Source organism: Petromyzon marinus, unplaced genomic scaffold (assembly GCF_048934315.1).
Source record: "Petromyzon marinus isolate PM22_M1 ecotype Great Lakes invasive population unplaced genomic scaffold, UKy_Petmar_22M1.pri1.0 PM_G_Scaffold_35, whole genome shotgun sequence".
Classification (NCBI taxonomy): domain Eukaryota; kingdom Metazoa; phylum Chordata; class Hyperoartia; order Petromyzontiformes; family Petromyzontidae; genus Petromyzon; species Petromyzon marinus.
In genome coordinates this window covers 1343654-1366658 of record NW_027422928.1, presented here as the reverse complement: position 1 = coordinate 1366658, position 23005 = coordinate 1343654, and the positions used below count along the sequence as shown (strand labels likewise).

The window sequence follows — 23005 nt, the reverse complement described above, 5'->3', positions numbered from 1 at the left end:
ACAGACAATTACATACAGACACTTACATACAGACACTAAGACACTTACATACAGAAACTTACATACAGACACTTACATACAGACACTGAGACACTTACATAGACACTTACATACAGACGCTTACATACACTTACATACAGACACTGAGACACTTACATACAGACACTTACATACAGACACTTACATACAGACACTGAGACACTTACATACAGACACTTACATACAGACACTGAGACACTTACATACAGACACTTACATACAGATACTTACATACAGACACATACATACAGACACTTACATACAGACACTGAGACACTTACATACAGACACTGAGACACTTACATACAGACACTGAGACACTTACATACAGACACTTAAATAAAGACACTGAGACACTTACATAGACACTTACATACATATGCTTGCATACAGACACTTACATACAGACACTGAGACACTTATATACAGACATTTACATACAGACACATACAGACGCTGAGACACTTACATACAGACACTTACATACAGACACTTACATACAGACACGAAGACACTTACATACAGACACTTGCATACAGACACTTACATACAGACACTTACAAACAGACACTTACAAACAGACACTTACATACAGAAACTTACACACAGACACTTACATACAGATACTTACATACAGACACTTACAGACACTTACATACAGCCACCTACATACAGATACTTACATACAGACACTTACATACAGACACTTACATACAGACACATACAGACACTTACATACAGACACTTACATACAGACACTGAGACACTTACATACAGACACTTACATACAGACACTTACATACAGACACTGAGATATTTACATACAGACACTTACATACAAACACTTAACATACAGACACTTACATACAGACACTTATATACAGACGCTTACATAGAGACACTTACATACAGACACTTACTTAGACACTTACTTACAGACACTGAGACACTTAAATACAGACACTTACATACAGACACTTACATACAGACACTTACAAACACACACTGACATTCAGACACTAAGACTTACATACAGACACTTACATACAGACACTTACATAAAGACATTTACATACAGATACTGAGACACTTACATACATACACTTACATACAGACACTTACATACAGACACTTACATACAGGCACTTACATACAGACACTTACATAGACACTTACATACAGACACTTACATACAACCACTTACATATACACTTACATACAGACACATACAGACACTTACATACAGACACTTACATACAGCCACTTACATACAGACACTTACATACAGACACTTACATACAGACACATACAGACGCTGAGACACTTACATACAGACACTTACATACAGACACTTACATACAGACACTTACATACAGACACTAAGACACTTACATACAGACACTTACAAACAGACATTTACATACAGACACTGAGACACTTACATACAGAAACTTACATACAGACAATTACATGCAGACACTGAGACACTTACATACAGACACTGAGACACTTACATACAGACACTTACATACAGACAATTACATACAGACACTGAGACACTTACATACAGACACTGAGACACTTACATACAGACACTTACATAAAGACACTGAGACACTTACATAGACACTTACATACAGACACTTACATACAGACACTTACATACAGACACTGAGACACTTACATACAGACGCTTACATACAGCCACTTACATACAGACACTGAGACACTTACATACAGACACTTACATACAAACACTTACATACAGACACTTAAATACAGACACTTACATACAGACCCTTACATACAGACACTTAGACACTTACATACAGACACTTACATACAGACTCTTACATACAGACACTTACATACAGACACTAAGACACTTACATACAGACACTTACACACAGACATTTACATAGAGATACTTACATACAGACACTTACATACAGACACTTACATACAGACACTTACATACACACACTTACATACAGACACTTACATACAGGCACTTACATACAGACACTTACATAGACACTTACATACAGACACTTACATACTGACACAAACAGACACTGAGACACTTACATACAGACACTTACATACAAACACTTACATACAGACACTTAAATACAGACACTTACATACAGACACTTACATACAGACCCTTACATACAGACACTTAGACACTTACATACAGACACTTACATACAGACTCTTACATAAAGACACTTACATACAGACACTTAGACACTTACATACAGACACTTACATACAGAAACTTACATACAGACTCTTACATAAAGACACTTACATACAGACAATTACATACAGACACTTACATACAGACACTAAGACACTTACATACAGACACTTACATACAGACACTGAGACACTTACATAGACACTTACATACAGACGCTTACATACACTTACATACAGACACTGAGACACTTACATACAGACACTTGCATACAGACAATTACATACAGACACTGAGACACTTACATACAGACACTTACATACAGACACTGAGACACTTACATACAGACACTTACATACAGACACATACATACAGACACTTACATACAGACACTTACATACAGACACTGAGACACTTACATACAGACACTTACATACAGACACTGAGACACTTACATACAGACACTGAGACACTTACATACAGACACTTAAATAAAGACACTGAGACACTTACATAGACACTTACATACATATGCTTACATACAGACACTTACATACAGACACGAAGACACTTACATACAGACACTTGCATACAGACACTTACATACAGACACTTACAAACAGACACTTACAAACAGACACTTACATACAGAAACTTACACACAGACACTTACATACAGATACTTACATACAGACACTTACAGACACTTACATACAGCCACCTACATACAGATACTTACATACAGACACTTACATACAGACACTTACATACATACACATACAGACACTTACATACAGACACTTACATACAGACCCTGAGACACTTACATACAGACACTTACATACAGACACTTACATACAGACACTGAGATATTTACATACAGACACTTACATACAAACACTTAACATACAGACACTTACATACAGACACTTATATACAGACGCTTACATAGAGACACTTACATACAGACACTTACTTAGACACTTACTTACAGACACTGAGACACTTAAATACAGACACTTACATACAGACACTTACATACAGACACTTACAAACACACACTGACATTCAGACACTAAGACTTACATACAGACACTTACATACAGACACTTACATAAAGACATTTACATACAGATACTGAGACACTTACATACATACACTTACATACAGACACTTACATACAGACACTTACATACAGGCACTTACATACAGACACTTACATAGACACTTACATACAGACACTTACATACAACCACTTACATATACACTTACATACAGACACATACAGACACTTACATACAGACACTTACATACAGACACTTACATACAGCCACTTACATACAGCCACTTACATACAGATACTTACATACAGACACTTACATACAGACACATACAGACGCTGAGACACTTACATACAGACACTTACATACCGACACTTACATACAGACACTTACATACAGACACTTACATACAGACACTTACATACAGACACTAAGACACTTACATACAGACACTTACAAACAGACATTTACATACAGACACTGAGACACTTACATACAGACACTTACATACAGACACTGAGACACTTACATACAGACACTTACATACAGACAATTACATACAGACATTGAGACACTTACATACAGACACTGAGACACTTACATACAGACACTTACATAAAGACACTGAGACACTTACATAGACACTTACATACAGACACTTACATACAGACACTTACATACAGACACTGAGACACTTACATACAGACACTTACATACAAACACTTACATACAGACACTTAAATACAGACACTTACATACAGACCCTTACATACAGACACTTAGACACTTACATACAGACACTTACATACAGACTCTTACATACAGACACTTACATACAGACACTAAGACACTTACATACAGACACTTACACACAGACATTTACATAGAGATACTTACATACAGACACTTACATACAGACACTTACATACACACACTTACATACAGACACTTACATACAGGCACTTACATACAGACACTTACATAGACACTTACATACAGACACTTACATACTGACACAAACAGACACTGAGACACTTACATACAGACACTTACATACAAACACTTACATACAGACACTTAAATACAGACACTTACATACAGACACTTACATACAGACCCTTACATACAGACACTTAGACACTTACATACAGACACTTACATACAGACTCTTACATAAAGACACTTACATACAGACACTTAGACACTTACATACAGACACTTACATACAGACACTTACATACAGACTCTTACATAAAGACACTTACATACAGACAATTACATACAGACACTTACATACAGACACTAAGACACTTACATACAGACACTTACATACAGACACTGAGACACTTACATAGACACTTACATACAGACGCTTACATACACTTACATACAGACACTGAGACACTTACATACAGACACTTACATACAGACAATTACATACAGACACTGAGACACTTACATACAGACACTTACATACAGACACTGAGACACTTACATACAGACACTTACATACAGACACATACATACAGACACTTACATACAGACACTTACATACAGACACTGAGACACTTACATACAGACACTTACATACAGACACTGAGAAACTTACATACAGACACTTACATAAAGACACTGAGACACTTACATAGATACTTACATACATATGCTTACATACAGACACTTACATACAGACCCTTACATACAGACACTTAGACACTTACATACAGACACTTACATACAGACTCTTACATAAAGACACTTACATACAGACACTTAGACACTTACATACAGACACTTACATACAGACTCTTACATAAAGACACTTACATACAGACAATTACATACAGACACTTACATACAGACACTAAGACACTTACATACAGACACTTACAAACAGACATTTACATACAGACACTGAGACACTTACATACAGACACTTACATACAGACACTGAGACACTTACATACAGACACTTACATACAGACAATTACATACAGACACTGAGACACTTACATACAGAGGATGGCCTTAAGCCCTTTTTTTTTAATCCGAACCGGGACCTGGGGAATGCGCAGGTCCCCGGTTCGGATAATAATAATATTCACTGGCGTTGGCCGCGAGCGGGAATCGAACTCGGGTTGGCAGGTTCGTAGCGCAGCGTGCTGACCGCTACACCACCGCTCCCCTTCGCCAGGAGCACGGCGACATCACCACTCCAACCACAGCTGCACAATCAACAACAACAACCGCACAATCAACAACCGCACAAACAACAACCGCACAATCAACAACAGCAACGCGCGTCGCGACGCGAAGCCGCTTGTGAACGCCTCGGCGGGGCGCGTGGTGGCGGTGCCCTCTTTGCGAGGCTTTCTAAGATTGGTTTCACACGACGGCTGTCTCCCCACAAGTAATCTGTCTCATCGTGCCGCAGGGCCCAGGTGCCGCTAGCGGGCGCGACGTTCGCCACGGCTGTTTGAATTTGGGTTCTCGAGCGTGTGATTGGAATCGGGTGAATTAATGTTCAACGCTGCTTTTTTCATCTCTCTCATAACGTTGAGCGTAGGCGATCAAACCGGCCTGCAACCACAGCCACCTGGGGTGGTTTACTCTCCCCCCACCCCCCGGTTGTTGCAGCCTTTCCAGAATTCCTGCCTAAATTAAAACGTCGAGTTTAAATTTCGCTTTAAAGCTTTCGTGACTGCAAGGATTCATCTTCTTTGGTTCTTTCGGTAAGGTCACGTAGAATGAGAATAAAATAATAAAATAACACAATAAAATTCTCACGACGTTTCGGCCACAACGCAAGCGGCCGTCTTCAGGTGAAAGGTACAGACCTGTCGGGACAACAGAGCTTCAATGTCTGTCATCCCGTTAGGTCTGTACCTTTCACCTGAAGACGGCCGCTTGCGTTGTGGCCGAAACGTCGTGAGACTTTTATTGTGTTATTTTGTTGTTGAGTTTGCGTGCTAAGATTGGTCCACAGCCACACACCAAGATCCTACAGGGACGTCTCTATCTTTAATGTGGAACACCGGAATGGAGTGAAGTCACAGCTGACGCATCTGAATGCATTCCTGTATTCCCCCGGAGAACGTTTCACCCCACACGTACGTGTGTGCGTATATACGTCTCTTTATAAAATGAGTGCAAACCTGCAAGGGAGGAAATATTAATATAATTACGTGTAAGTTGAAATGGATTTTTGTTGTTGTCAAGGACAAGGTATGCCATTTGAGCCTCTGATGCAGCCGGACGTCATCAGTAAATGTCAAAGCAGCCAGACGAACTTCCCTCAACACGAGCAGCAGAGAGATTGTCAACACCGCTGGCGTTTCCCTTTGTACCCCAACTCCCATCGCTCGCCTCTTTTATTTTTACGCACAATTAAAGAGTCATTGCCCGAAACGCCGCCGACTGTATACACGTTTAAACATTTTGATTTAAAGCTTTCGTGACTGCAGTGATTCATATTCTTAGCTCTTTCGGTAAAGTCACATAGAAGAGAAACAATAAAATAATAAAATATATAAAATAATATATCTTATTCTTAGTTTTTTCGGTAAAGTTACGTTGAAGAGAAACAACAAAATAACAAAAATATATATAAAACAATAAAAAATTCTCACGACGTTTCGACCATAACTCAAACGGTCATCATCAGGTGTGTCGGTTTGCATAAATTTATTTTGAAAACGGCATATTTATTTATTTATATATAAAAAATATAACGTTTGCGTCACGCGCAGCGATTGGCAGTTTGCCCAGGACTAGTCCATCTATTTTTTGAAAAGAGGAGGGGGGAGACGAAATTTGTTTTTATGTATGCTGTCTGAAAGCCACTGTAAGCGTGAACAATCAATCAAGAACTGAAATGATTTATCAAATCTTTCCAATGATTGCTAAGATAGAATCCATCTTCTCGGTTGAAATTGTCTCTGTGCCTGTATATGTGGATAGCCTCATGAACGAATCTCTCATGGAAGCCAGATGGCTTACAAAGAACCTCCGTCTTGGAAAAGTCAATGGCATGTGAGCCTACTGAATTAGAACAATGATCTGCTACGGCCGAGGTGTTGGTCCTACCGTGTTGAAGGTCTGCTTTATGTTCACGAATGCGGTCCGAGATATGGCGTTTGGTTTCTCCAATGTAACTACTACCACAGAGGCAACTTAGTTTGTAGACACCAGGGTATTGTATGTCCGGAATCACATCTTTTACAGACGGAACCAGATCACGGATTTTATGTAATGTGTTGAAACGGACCTGGATCTTGTGTTTATTCAAGATTTTGGAGATCTTTTTTGTGATCCCAGCAATGTAGGGTAAAGTGATGGTTTTGAAAGGCTCCTCAAGAGGGTTCTTCTTCATGGTTTGAGTGAGTAACCATTAGCCCTAAGAGCTTGGTGTACGTGCTTGAGTTCACTGCTTATGTGTTCCTGGTCGGATATGCATTGGGCTCTATGATACAGAGTCTTGATGAGAGAATTCTTCTGTGATGGATGGTGGTGGGAATCCGGTTTCAGATAAGCATCCGTATGGGTAGCTTTCCTGTAGACAGAGTGGCTCATTGAACCATCAGGTCTCTTTTTAATTAGGACATCCAAAAAAGGTATCTTGCCATCTATTTCGACTTCCATGGTAAATCTGATGGCTGGGTGTATGGAATTGATGTGGTCGAAGAATTGGTCTAGAGCAGGCCGGCCATGTGGCCAGATGACAAAAGTCTCATCCACGTACCTCTTCCATAAGGTTGGGCGCAGAGTGGCAGTCTGGATGGCGTCAGTCTCAAATTTCTCCATGAAAATGTTAGCTATAACTGGAGAAAGGGGGGAGCCCATTGGGGTGCCCTCAGTTTGTTTGTAGAAAGTTCCATTCCAAGTGAAGTATGTATTGGTTAAACAGTGTCTCACCAGGGGGGTACCTCAGTGTTTAGTCCTTGATGAACCAAGTCTTCAATGATTGCAATGGTGTCAGGTACAGGAACCTTGGTGAATAAGGAAACTACATCAAAACTGACAAGCAGGTCTTCTGGGGACAGGGAAATACCCTTGATTGTTGATACCAGGTGAGTAGAATTTTGTACCGCAGAGGTGGTCTTTCCAGTGAAAGGACGCAGGATTTCAGACAAAAAACGAGCTAGTTTGTAGGTGGGGGAGCTGATAGTAGAGACTATGGGACGAAGAGGTGTATCAACTTTATGTATTTTTGGTAAGCCGTATAATCTTGGTGGCCTGGCAGCAGAAGGTTTCAACGAAAACTGTTTAGATTGATTAATTAATGCGGTTGAATCAGAAATTATTTTGTTGGTTTGTGTGACGAGGCTGTTGGTGGGATCTCTTTTTATTTTTGTATAACTACCATCGTCGAGTAATTCTTTAATTTTGTTGTTGTATTCTATTTTATCCATGATGACACTAGCATTGCCTTTGTCAGCTGAGAGACGTCAACAAAGTCGTAAATAATCGCAGTAACAGTTCCATTTCTGATGGTCTGAAATCCGTTTTAGCTAAAGGTCTAAACTTTGCTGTCACACCGAGACACTTACCGGTTAATGATATCATTGCCCATGTCGACGTTGCACTCAAGGGCTTGAGTCACATCTCTGCAGACGTAGCAAGATCTGAAATCGCTGCAACCCTCAAAAACGCTAAGTTGCCACCTAGCAACATCAGCAAAGACAAACGTTTTGAATTATCTCAATTAAAAAAGAGGGATGATATTGTCGTTCTCTCAGCCGACAAAGGCAATGCCACTGTCATCATGGACAAAACAGAATATAACAACAAAATTCAAGAACTACTCAACGATGGCAGCTATACAAAAATAAAAAGAGATCCCACCAACAGCCTGGTCACCAAAACGAACAAAATTATCTCTGATTCAACAGCATTAATTGATGAGAACAAACAGTTCTTGTTGAAACCCTCTGCTGCCAGACCACCAAGATTATATGGCCTTCCAAAGATACACAAAGAAGATACACCCCTTCGTCCCATCGTCTCTACTATCAGCTCCCCCACCTACAAACTGGCACGTTTTCTGGCTGATATACTGCGACCTTTCACTGGAAAAACCACCTCTGCGGTACTAAATTCTACTCACCTGGTATCGACAATCAAAGACATTTCCCTGTCCCCAAACGACCTGCTTGTCAGTTTTGATGTGGTGTCCTTGTTCACCAAAGTCCCGGTACCTGACACCATCGCTATCATTGAAGACCTGGTTCATCAAGGACTGCATACTGATGTACCCCCCCTGGTGAGACATTGCTTAACCAACACATACTTCACCTGGAATGGAACTTTCTACAAACAAACTGAGGGCACCCCAATGGGCTCCCCCCTATCTCCGGTTGTAGCCAACGTATTCATGGAAAAATTTGAAACTGACGCCATCCAGACTGCCACTCTACGCCCGACCTTATGGAAAAGGTACGTTGATGACACCTTTGTCATCTGGCCACATGGCCAGCCTGCTCTAGACCAATTCCGCGACCACATCAATTCCATACACCTAGCCATCAGATTTACCATGGAGGTCGAAAAAGATGGCAAACTACCCTTTCTGGATGTCTTAATTAAAAGGAGACATGATGGTTCAATGAGCCACTCTGTCTACAGGAAAGTTACCCATACAGATGCTTACTTGAAACCGGATTCCCACCACCATCCATCCCAGAAGAACTGCCTCATCAAGACTCTATACCATAGAGCCCAATGCATTTCCGACCAGGAACACATTACCAGTGAACTCAAGCACGTACACCAGGCTCTCAGGGCTAATGGCTACTCCGACTACACAATCCGCAAAGCCATCACTCCAGTCATGAAGAAGGATCCTCTTGTGGAGCCACTCAAAACCATCACCTTACCCTACATTGCAGGGGTCACTAAAAAGATCTCCAAAATCCTGAATAAACACAAGATCCAGGTCCGATTCAACACAGTACACAAAATCCGTGATTTAGTTCCATCTGTAAAAGATGCTCTTCCAGACATACAGTACCCGGGCGTTTACAAACTAAAGTGCCTCTGTGGTAGTAGCTACATTGGAGAAACCAAAAGACATATCTCGGACCGCATCCGCGAACATAAAGCAGACTTGAAACACGGTAAGACGAACTCCTCGGCCGTGGCAGATCACTGTTACAATTCAGTGGGCTCACATGACATTGACTTCTCCAAGACGGAGGTTCTTTGCAAACCAACTGGCTACTATGAGAGATTCGTTCATGAGGCCATTCACATATACAAGCACAGAGACAATTTCAACCGAGAAGATGGATTCAGGCTTAGTAACCACTGGAAAGATGTGTTAAATCATTTCTGTTCTTAATTAATTGTAATTTTACGATGACCTTCAGACCGCAGCTCTTTCGCCAGCATTGCCTCTTAATACCTCTCACACCACGGTTAATGGTATGGTTTACAACATGGAGTATACTAGGGCTTCGCAGCTGTCTCTCTCCCCTCCTCTGTTCCGACCATGGACGAACTCGTCCGTCTGAACGGGGCCCGTAGCTATCCGTGGTACGGAAATTTGAGGGTAAGAATCCACCCATTTTTTCGCCATATAGCATTGTGATATATAACGACTTATGGTTGGTAGCTTAGCTGATTGGAGAATATAGAGTTTATTGATAACATGAAGGTAATTTATATTTTAGTTTTTATTGGTTCACTATATAGTACTGTGAATAGCTCAGATTTGTAGTCATTTCTGTGACCAGTCACTAGCAAATCACCCAGTTATTTCAATGCTAAATTCGCCTAGTTATTTCAATGCTAAATTCTCCTGTTTTGATTTGTACTAAGTGCCTCGGTGAATATGTATGCTCTGACTTCAACGTAACTATTTCTGTAGCAGTTACAAGCGAATGCCTTAATTTAGCTATTTCAATGCTAAATTCTATGCTAATTCCTTTTAACAATGGGTGCCTCTGCGGATGTGTATGCTTTAACTTTTAACATAGCTATTTCTTTGACCAGTCACAAGCTAATCATTCAGCCTTTTCAATGCTAAATTTTATGCTAATTCCTTCGTCAAGGCTCTTTGTTCCTCTCACACAGCTTAAAAGCCGTGATCTGAACGTGGCTCTCTCACTCCAGCGCTGTCCTACCAGACAGTCTCGCTCCCTTCACCTGATGAAGGCCGCTTGTGTTGTGGCCGAAACGTCGTGAGAATATTATTGTGTTATTTTATTTTATCAATTTATTATTTTATTCTCATTCTACGTGACTTTACCGAAAGAACCAAAGAAGAAGAATATCATTCCTCTTTTTTAATTTATATAATTCAAAACGCTCATCTTTGCCAGCTAGCAACCTCAGCAAAGATGAGCGTTTTGAATTATATAAATTAAAAAAGAGGAATGATATTGTAGTTCTCTCAGCTGACAAAGGCAATGCTACTGTCATCATGGATAAAATAGAATACAACAACAAAATTAAAGAATTACTCGACGATGGTAGTTATACAAAAATAAAAAGAGATCCCACCAACAGCCTCGTCACACAAACCAACAAAATAATTTCTGATTCAACCGCATTAATTAATCAATCTAAACAGTTTTCGTTGAAACCTTCTGCTGCCAGGCCACCAAGATTATACGGCTTACCAAAAATACATAAAGTTGATACACCTCTTCGTCCCATAGTCTCTACTATCAGCTCCCCCACCTACAAACTAGCTCGTTTTTTGTCTGAAATCCTGCGTCCTTTCACTGGAAAGACCACCTCTGCGGTACAAAATTCTACTCACCTGGTATCAACAATCAAGGGTATTTCCCTGTCCCCAGACGACCTGCTTGTCAGTTTTGATGTAGTTTCCTTATTCACCAAGGTTCCTGTACCTGACACCATTGCAATCATTGAAGACTTGGTTCATCAAGGACTAAACACTGAGGTACCCCCCCTGGTGAGACACTGTTTAACCAATACATACTTCACTTGGAATGGAACTTTCTACAAACAAACTGAGGGCACCCCAATGGGCTCCCCCCTTTCTCCAGTTATAGCTAACATTTTCATGGAGAAATTTGAGACTGACGCCATCCAGACTGCCACTCTGCGCCCAACCTTATGGAAGAGGTACGTGGATGACACTTTTGTCATCTGGCCACATGGCCGGCCTGCTCTAGACCAATTCTTCGACCACATCAATTCCATACACCCAGCCATCAGATTTACCATGGAAGTCGAAATAGATGGCAAGATACCTTTTTTGGATGTCCTAATTAAAAAGAGACCTGATGGTTCAATGAGCCACTCTGTCTACAGGAAAGCTACCCATACGGATGCTTATCTGAAACCGGATTCCCACCACCATCCATCACAGAAGAATTCTCTCATCAAGACTCTGTATCATAGAGCCCAATGCATATCCGACCAGGAACACATAAGCAGTGAACTCAAGCACGTACACCAAGCTCTTAGGGCTAATGGTTACTCCGACTATACAATCCGCAAAGCTATCACTCAAACCATGAAGAAGAACCCTCTTGAGGAGCCTTTCAAAACCATCACTTTACCCTACATTGCTGGGATCACAAAAAAGATCTCCAAAATCTTGAATAAACACAAGATCCAGGTCCGTTTCAACACATTACATAAAATCCGTGATCTGGTTCCGTCTGTAAAAGATGTGATTCCGGACATACAATACCCTGGTGTCTACAAACTAAGTTGCCTCTGTGGTAGTAGTTACATTGGAGAAACCAAACGCCATATCTCGGACCGCATTCGTGAACATAAAGCAGACCTTCAACACGGTAGGACCAACACCTCGGCCGTAGCAGATCATTGTTCTAATTCAGTAGGCTCACATGCCATTGACTTTTCCAAGACGGAGGTTCTTTGTAAGCCATCTGGCTTCCATGAGAGATTCGTTCATGAGGCTATCCACATATACAGGCACAGAGACAATTTCAACCGAGAAGATGGATTCTATCTTAGCAATCATTGGAAAGATTTGATAAATAATTGCAGTTCTTGATTGATTGTTCACACTTACAGTGGCTTTCAGACAGCATACATAAAAACAAATTTCGTCTCCCCCCTCCTCTTTTCAAAAAATAGATGGACTAGTCCTGGGCAAACTGCCAATCGCTGCGCGTGACGCAAACGTTATTTTATATATATATATATATATAAATAAATAAATATGCCGTTTTCAAAATAAATTTATGCAAACCGACACACCTGATGATGACCGTTTGAGTTATGGTCGAAACGTCGTGAGAATTTTTTATTGTTTTATATATATTTTTGTTATTTTGTTGTTTCTCTTCAACGTGACTTTACCGAAAAAACTAAGAATATGAATTACTGCAGTCACGAAAGCTTTAAATCAAAATATAATATATCTTCTTTGGTTCTTTCGGTAAAGTCACGTAGAATGAGAATAAAATAATAAATTAATAAAATAACGCAATTAAATTCTCATATATTTTATTATTTTGTTTCCCTTCACGTGACTTTACCGAAAGAGTGAAGAATATATACGTTTAAACATTCTAAGGCCACGGTGTTGTTAAACGTTTTGCTGTTGTGGGTAATTATAACCGTCATCAGGTTGCGAGTGTGACATTTAAAATGCTTATTGCCGCATGAGCCGAGTGGAACGGTGGCGCAGTGGTTAGCACACATCCCGGATTCGATTCCTCGCCCACGGCGGCGCGCATCAGTGGCAATATTCGAACCGGTCCTGGACCTGCCCACCCACCCCTCCCTCCCCACACACCCCTCCCTCCCCACACTTCACCAGCCCCCACTGGCCAGAGTGGTCAAATATGGTGAATCACCCCCCCACCACCACCATCACGACCGACAACAACGGCGTGCGGAAGGGGTGAAGTGACCGTGACCATCATCCAGCAGTGGGTCAATCAAGGACTGACTTCAATCTTTATTTAAAGATTTCGTGACTGCAGGAATCCATACGTAGTAGGTAGAAAATAAAAATATATATTTTATTTTATACCTACGTATAAAATAAAATGTTCTTTCGGTAAAGTCACGTGGCTTTTCCGAAAGAACCAAAGCGTAAGGACTGACTTGGTCCTTACATTACGGAACACGTGACAAGCCACAGCAATGAGCATCACCCCCCCTGTCCCCCCCACCCCACACACACTTCCGCTCATACACGTCACTTCCGCCCACGCCCCTCAGTTTCACTTCCTGCCCACGCCCGTCACTCTCTGCCCACGCCTCACTTCCGCCCAATTACGTCACTTCCGCCCACGCCCGTCACTTTCACTTCCTGCCCACGCCTCACTTCCTGCCCACGCATCACTTCCGCCCACGCCTCACTTCCTGCCCACATCTCACTTCCTGCCCACGCCTCACTTCCGCTCACGCCTCAATTCCTGCCCACGCCTCACTTCCTGCCCACGCCCGTCACTTCCGCCCACGCCCCTTGGCTCTGCTGTTCGGTGGCTGAGCACGTGGGTGGGGTGGGGGTGGTGGTGGGGGTGGGGAGTTTCCCACAAGTCGACGAGAAGCGAGCGAGTGGCGAGCGGCACATCCGAAGGGCGACTCCACTCACAGTCGCCCAGGGCTCCGCACCGCCTCCACGCCCCCCGAGGTAAGAGACGGGACGCGGCGAGGATGGAGCGGTGGGGACGCCCGCGCCGTTCCTGGCCGTGCCCCCCGGTGGTCGACTCGGCCTCGAGTGAGCTCCTCGTCGGGTGCGGCCCTGGCGCTTGGTCCACCCTCCCGCCTCGTGCAACCTTTCCCCGGCCTTCGCGGCCCTGCTCGCCGGCAGCGCTTTGCCCCCGGCGGTCTTGCCGGAGGCTACCCGGGGGATCTTTGTCTTTGGGTACATCGAGCGTGACCTGAGACAGTGGGGGCCGAAGTTTGACTCCCTGCCGCGGTGAACGCGACGAGCGGAGAGAGCCTCGTGGCGTGTACACAAATCGATTAAAAAGCACCAGTCGGAATTTCGATTTAAAGCTTTCATGACTGCAAGGATTAATCATCTTTGGTTCTTTCGGTAAAGTCACCAACACGTAGAATAAGAATAAAAATAATAAATTGATTAAATAAAATAATAAAATTCTCACGACGTTTCGGCCACAACACAAGCCGTTTCAATGCTAAATGCTATGCTAATTCCTTTGTCAAGGCGCTCTGTTTCTTCTCACACAGCTTAAAGGTCTGAGCTTGGCTTTGTTCGCTCCAGCGCTGTCCTCCAGACAGTCTTGTCCCTTCACCTGATGAAGGCCACTTGTGTTGTGGCCAAAACGTCGTGAGAATTTTATTGTGTTATTTTATCAATTTATTATTTTATTCTCATTCTACGTGGTGACTTTACACAATACCTCCAGTCAAAATGTAAACAAAAAACATACTATGATAATATATAATGCATTGACCTTGAAACTGATTGGTCCACACCAAGGGACGGCTTTCTTTCTAAGGGACAATGCCACATATATTATCATAGTATGTTTTTTGTTTGCATTTTGACTGCAGGTATTGTGGTTAATGCAGTAGACATGATTCCTTGTTAAAAGGTTTCAGTTTTGTTGCCAGAAAAAAAGGGGAAAAACCCTATTATTATTACAAATCGTGCGATTGATAAAGAGTTGGAGCCGTGATTGGAATACGTGATTGTAGCGTTTGACCAAGGCGAAATGCCGAAGTCGCTCGCGACACTGCCCCAGGCTTGGGGCTTGAGTCCCCTGCTGATGTCTCTGTGCGGCAGGATGTGGCGATCCACTCGGCATACAACCTCGCACTCCCCACCAAACATTCCCCGTATCCCTCCCCCCACCTCGATGTCCCAAGATCCCCGTCCTCTCATCCCCCCCCACCACCACGATCCGATTGTGTCGGGAAGATTCCAGAAGAATGGATTATTTAATAAAGAATTAAAGCTTTCGTGACTGCATAAATTAGTTACTGGTTTTTTCGGTAAAGTCACGTATGTAGGAATACCATAACGTTATATTAAAATAAATCAATCACGATGTAAAGGTAACTTCCCCGTAGAAGTGTGTTAATAAAGAATTAAAGCTTCTGTGACTGCATAAATTACTCATTGGTTTTTTCGGTAAAGTCACGTATGTAGGAATACCATAACGTTATATTAAAACAAATAAATCACGACGTTTCCTCCTGCCCCGTCCTTTCTCTCTGGCCCCTCCCCCCACCTTCACTTCTTATTTAAGGCTTCCGTTTCATCCGACCTCACTTCTCTGTCCGTCCTTGCCTCTTGGTGTCTCTGTATTTCTGACTTGTACCTCGTATTTGTTCACTCTGTCTATGCTGGTATGTTCAATCCAGAGGTTGAACACGAAATTTAACACTCTTCTGAAATTCGTGGTCCGCCAGGTAAGTGTCTGTGTTGTTGACCTGACTGGTTGTGTATCACGTAATTTTCCTTAGGTTTGTTGAATTCTCGTCTCTCCTTGTTGTATTTGCCTCCGTGATTCGTTTCTTACGCCTGATGAGGATCGCTTGTGTTGCGGTCGAAACATCGTGATTGATTTTTTTTTAATATAATGTTATGGTATTCCTACACACGTGACTTTACCGAAAAAACACAATGAGTAATGTATAATTTGTCTCATTGTTTTATCCCCGTTGTCTGTGAACTCGCGTTTGAACTCTGCGGTTTTGCCTTCGTCTCGTTGCGCCCCCGCGCGGTCCGTCTCTTTGCCGAACAACACTTGTGGTGATCGCATCGGTGCCCATCGAATGGTCGGCGATGATACCGCCCCCCCCGCCTTGCTGATCTCGACGCGGCGGTCATCGTTGTCGTCAGCCACGCGGTCATCGTTTTCGTCAGCCACGCTCGATCCTTGGCGGAGATGAAGACGCTCCCGCCAACCCACGGCCGTCTCTCAGCGGTCGCTGGTGACGACGCACCAGCGATGTAACGCGATGCACGGCATCTCCCGCCCGCCTGTGCTTAAACACAAAACGTGCGCGCTCCTCCCGCACCCCCCCCCCTCGCAGATCGCATCGGGGCTACGCTAGCGATGACAATGATGACGACGATGACGACGACGATGTTGCTGCTGCTGCTGGTGGTGATGACGGGGGCGGCGGCGGCGGCGTCGGCAGACGTCTCGCCGATGCCTTCACCGTCCCAGCCGCCGTGCGGGCTGTGTCCCCCGGGCCACCACGTCTCGCTGCCGTGTTCCACCAAGGCCAGCGAGCAGCAGCAGCAACAGCTCCTCCTGGAGGACGCGTCCGACGTGGAGGCGCGTTGCACGCCGTGCCCGCCGCGCCACTACACGCAGTTCTGGAACTCCCTGGACCGGTGTCTCTACTGCGGCTCGCCGTGCAAGGAGGGCCAGCGGCTCGCGAAGGAGTGCAGCCCCACGCACGACCGCGTGTGCGAGTGCGAGCCGGGCACCTTCCTGACGCTGCCGCAGGAGTTCTGCGAGCGGCACAGCGGCTGTGCCGCCGGGCACGGCGTCGTCACCAAAGGCACGCGCGGGGTGGGGGGCGGGGCGGGGTGGGCGGGGAGGGGCTGGGCTACACTACGTGTGTCGTTGCCATTCGTCCGGCGATCGATTCGCCCGTGACCAAAGACGCCGCTCAATCGTTGCGTCCGATTTAATTAGTTGAATCGATAAGGGTTCGTTCCGCGTGGCCTCCCCCGTCAACAGATCCCTGCGGCGAAAAACGCACGAACGCCCAAACTCCCCGTTCATGCATTCTTCATTCATTGGCTAGAGGTTAAATCGTTCACGTTCCATCGGGACAGAGCTCCTTCGCGCGCAGCGCGAGATTTCTACCCCACTCAGAAATCAATTGGTTCCTACTTTCACTCTTTTGATGATCATTCATTTGTAAACGTATTTACTGTGCCCCGCCGGCCAGTGCTCGTCAAGTCGGGGGGAATCTTATCTCCACTCTCCTATCTCCCAGCTATCTCCCGGCGCCAATTTGTGCCTATTCTTCTTCTTCTTTGGTTATTTCGGTAAAGTCACCCCGTAGAATGGGAATAAAATAATAAAATAACACAATAAAATTCTCACGACGTTTCGGCCACAACGCAAGTGCCCTTCAGGTGAAAGGAACAGACCTGTCGGGACGACAGAGCTTCAAGTCGTCCCGACAGGTCTGTTCCTTTCACCTGAAGAAGGCCACTTGTGTTGTGGCCGAAACGTCGTGAGAATTTTATTGTGTTAATTTATTATTTTATTCTCATTCTACGTGGTGACTTTACCGAAAGAACCAAAGAAGATGAATCCTTGCAGTCACGAAAGCTTTAAATCGAAATTTATGCCTATTCTCTTCTCATCTTTCTCTCTCTCTACGCAGGGCGGCGGCGGCGCGGGAAGCAGGGGGGAAGGAGGCTGGAGAAGCACTTGAAGCTGCTGCTCCGGGTTTGCGCGAGGAGACCGCCCCGCCGGGAGGAGGGTCGGTGAGGATGCACGGTTCACCGTTGCGGAGAAAGACGTGGTCGAACAAGACGGGGGTGGGGGGGCGGGGGAAGGGCCTTTTAAATGGTCGTGTTGTTGTAGTCACAAACCGAGTGTGAGGGCTCAGAAACATTGATATAGCAACCATTTAAATCGATGTTTCAGCTGCCCAGCCGTGATTATATTGGGTTCTTAAGTTCGGCGAGTTGACTGCGCAAAAATTGCCATCTTAAAGTTGTATTCTTAGCTCTTTCGGTAAAGTCACGTTGAAGGGAAACAATAAAATAATAAAATAAATATTTCGGAATAAAAATATATTTTATTATTTTATTGTTTCCCTTCAACGTGACTTTACCGAAAGAGCTTAGAATATGAATTACTGTAGTCACGAAAGCTTTAAATCAAAATCTTAAAGTTGATTTGTCGAATAATTCTGGGTTTCAGAATTTAAAATGTTGGTTTGATCGCCATGCGCGTAGGGAAGCCGTGGCTCCTGGTGGTAGTTCTGCGTGACATGCTTCTGTGGGCCGTTGGGCAAACTGCAGAAACATTTTTGGGAAAGAGATGACAGTTTTATATAAGCTGTAGCCGGAGTCTTTCAAGCCCGTCGATTGAAGTCCTCTAAATTATCCAATATAGAACACTCATCGCATTAATTAAATCGATTGTAGAGGGTTAAATAATTACACGATGAGTGGTGATGATGAGGTATGATTAATTAAATTACATTCCGTAAATTGAGACGTAGCTTGTAACAGAGGACGCACATTAAGGTTGTCGCATGCCACAAACTGCTTTGGGGACAACATAACAGTGACTAACTTTAATAAGCCCACATTATTAACAAACGCTTCCTCACGACTGAAACCTTTAATCGCTGAACATGTCAGACAATTTGCCGTGCTATGAGGTGCAGAAGAGTACGGCGTAGTTACGAAGAGCGACCACCGTTACAGCTAAAATGTTACAAAAATCCCCAATTTGAAGACGGTTCATCGATAAACACATTCCTGCGGAGGGAGGGAGCTGGTAGGAACGTTGGGTTGCTCGGTCAATGGCCAGGGTCAACGGCGGCACCACGTGGTGTATTCCACAAATAGGTCCGACTGTGAGGGCGGGCACAAGCCGGCGTGAGTAGGTGAAATGTTGAGTTTTATAAGGGCACCACGGGGTGACCAGCCCCTCCCCACACAGCCCCACCTCTCCCACCCCCCACCCAGCCCCTCCCTCCACACCCAGCCGCTCCCCACCATCCCCACCCAGCTCCTCCCTACCCTCCCCTCCCCACCCTCCCCTCCCCTCCCCACCCAGCCCCTCCCTCCCCACCCAGCCCCTCCCCTCCCATTTTTGGATGCACGACGGACGGACACAACAATAATCCCCTGTGGGCTGCTGGTGTAATAACCAGGAGGTTCCTACACAGTACAAGCATGTGTTTCACGTGAAGAGAGAATGGAAATATATTTCAGCAGTATTCACAAACTCTCCTACAAGCAGGGCTCTCAATGTTTCCCTAGAATGCGTGCTGGCTTGGAGTTAGGAATTATCAGCAGAAGGCACTGCACCTAGTGAGTGTGAGATACACCCATCGTAAGAGTACATGTTGTTGTGTAGGCCAATCAGTTTAAAGGGCAATGCATACATTACCGAAGTATATTTGTTTGAACGGTTTACCGCAAGTATGTGTGGTTAATGCAGACTGGATGCCTTGTAACAGGGGTCCATTTGGTGTTTGAACATCTTAACACCTGCCGCCTTATTGCCAGAAAGGGTAAATCCTTCTTTTTGTATTATTCCACCGCTATGTTTATTGCACCAAATATCCTTACAATCAATCCAATGAGATCTTTATACAAGAACAATGAGGATACACGAGGATATGGCTCGTCAAAGATCCCAGAAGAGTGTTGATGCGAACAAAAATAACAAAAAAATATTTCGTTGGTGAGATTTATAGAGAGGCATTTCTGGAGCGGAGCGTAATGTACCTCTAAGTACTGGGGGACTGGTTAACGCAGTCCCTCCACATGTTTGTTGACAGCACAGTATTTTTATAGTTGCGTGTGCACACGCGTCACATGACGTGTGACGTGCATCACATGACGTGTGCACACGCGTCACATGACGTGTGCGTGCGCGTCACATGACGTGTGCACACACGTCACATGACGTGTGCACGCGCACGACTTTTTTTGGAATGTTCAATGTGTTTTTGTAATTGTCACGGATGGTTACGTGTCGACTGTTGAAACCTATGAATAAAAGTTGCACGAAATGGACGCGCGTTCAAAATTCCTCGCCAATTCGGAGCGGATCCGAAATCCGCAAATACGTCGTCAGCTACGATCTGTCGTTTTCCGGCTGAATACCTCCCTTCAATCGTGGCTGCGGTGGCAAAAAAGCCACCGAGCTTTTTCTGCCCGTGAGCTGTGATCTTACCGCCTCGTCTGCGTTCATCGGTTATCGCCCCCTTATCGCCGTGCCGCCCTGGCCAAACTCAACAGGACGCCTCCACGGTAATATTATATTGTTCTGAGAGGCGTTATGGTCGTCCTGAAGCCAACTCTACCAGAGCGAGAGAGAGAGAGGAGGCAGTGTGCGTAGAGTTGTGGTGGGCCCCCGAAAGTTCACCGCGACAATTCAGGGGCCCCGATGCTGATGGGAAGATCGCCAGTTGGTGTAGACACGTGGCCGCGCCTCACCACGTGATTCCCCCGCACGTGACCTCTTGACCCGCACGACCGAATTCCGCATTCCTAAGGCTACGCGAGCACCCCGCACCCTTCCCGTGCACTTACAAGAACAGAACCCACACCCCCAGTAGCCCCCCCCCCCAGCCTTAACAGCGTGTTAGGGCAAATACTAATAGGAGTCCACTGGAGACAGAGCCGGGTTAAGATTGTGTAAGCCCCCTGGGCTACAGGTACCGTGAGGCCCTCCGGTAAAAATTGTTCAAAAGGAAAACAAATTTTGATTTAAAGCTTTCGTGACTGCAGTAATTCATATTCTTAGCTCTTTCGGTAAAGTCACGTTGAAGGGAAACAATAATTTTTTTGTTGTTTATATATTTTTTTATTATTTTATTGTTTCCCTTCAACGTGACTTTATATATTTTATTATTTTATTGTTTCCCTTCAACGTGACTTTACCGAAAGAGCTAAGAATAAGGAAGACAACGTTAAAGAAAAATAAAAAGTATTTTTTGTTACTAGGCTAACAACGAATAAAATTCCGCATGCGCAACTGAAATCACTTTTCACTTCGTCTCTGGAGGCGCTTCAGCTGGACGAGGCCCCTGGGCTGCAGCCCCTGAAGCCCCCCCCCACGCCCGAATCCGGCCCCGATGTTGGATGTTGGTGGATGAGTGAGCGAGTGAGGACGAGTGAGTGAGAGAGAGTGAGAGAGGGGATTGTGAGTGAGGACGAGTGAGTGATGTAAGCGCTATCGGTTCATCCGGCGGTTGTTTATTTTAGCGTTTCGGACGAATCGCGCGGCGGCAAACGTGCGATCGGGGCGACAAGCTCGTACGCGCGGAACGTTGCAAATCACGCGGCTGTGGAAACTTTAGCTGACGTGAAAATAAGTCGATAATCCTTCGACGCGCCCGCGCACACAAAAACCAGAACGCCGCGCAAATTCGAGAACGGTGTTGAAACCGCGTCAACGATTGGGGGAAAACAATAAATCTCGAGGCTCACTCAAATAACAAATATTAAGGAACGCGACCCTAAATAACAAACCGTGGGGCGGCGTGGTACGCTCGCGAGTCCCAACGTACCGCGGCGACGGTGCCGAAGCAGACGAGCAAAAAAATTCTAGATTTGAAGATTTAGTGACCGCGAGGATCCACACACTCTTTGGTTCTATTCGGTAAAGTCACGCAGGTAAAAAAAATGAAACAATAAAAAATCACGACGTTTCGGCCACAACACAAGCGGCCTTCATCAGGTGACTTCTTGTCCCGTTGTCTGTTAAAAGCTCTAACAGATAGGTGAAAACCCTCCCCGTAGAGGCTATCAATTCTAGATTGGACGCTTTCGTTGACCGCGAGGATCCACGCTCTTTGGTTCTATTCGGTAAAGTCACGCGGGTAAAAAAAAATAAAACAATAAAAAATCACGACGTTTCGGCCGCAGCACAAGCGGGCGTCAAAGGTCTCGCCACGGAGCCCACGCCACTGGGTGGCGGGCCAAGGAGCTCGGGGAACGAGCGGCGAGGGTCGTCGAGCATTCCGGCAAACTCGTAGCCACCTACCCGGCGGGTAACGGGGGCGGTTCCGTGTACACAACGCGCGCGCACGTAGCATCGTGACGTGT

General features: G+C 44.5%; 1 protein-coding gene and 1 pseudogene across 1 annotated transcript; one reads left to right on the top strand and one right to left on the bottom strand.

Moving 5' to 3' along the window:
- The first annotated feature begins 14813 nt into the window (after window positions 1-14813).
- On the top strand, window positions 14814-20968 carry LOC142915795 (tumor necrosis factor receptor superfamily member 6B-like). Its single transcript, XM_076061471.1, has 3 exons — window positions 14814-14893; window positions 17272-17748; window positions 18589-20968. The coding sequence occupies exons 2-3, from the start codon at window positions 17295-17297 to the stop codon at window positions 18693-18695; spliced, it is 561 nt and encodes a 186-aa protein (XP_075917586.1). The 5' UTR covers window positions 14814-14893; window positions 17272-17294; the 3' UTR covers window positions 18696-20968.
- Window positions 20969-22805: 1837 nt separating this feature from the next.
- The window catches only part of LOC142915783 (uncharacterized), a 34472-nt pseudogene continuing 34272 nt past the window's right edge, over window positions 22806-23005 (bottom strand).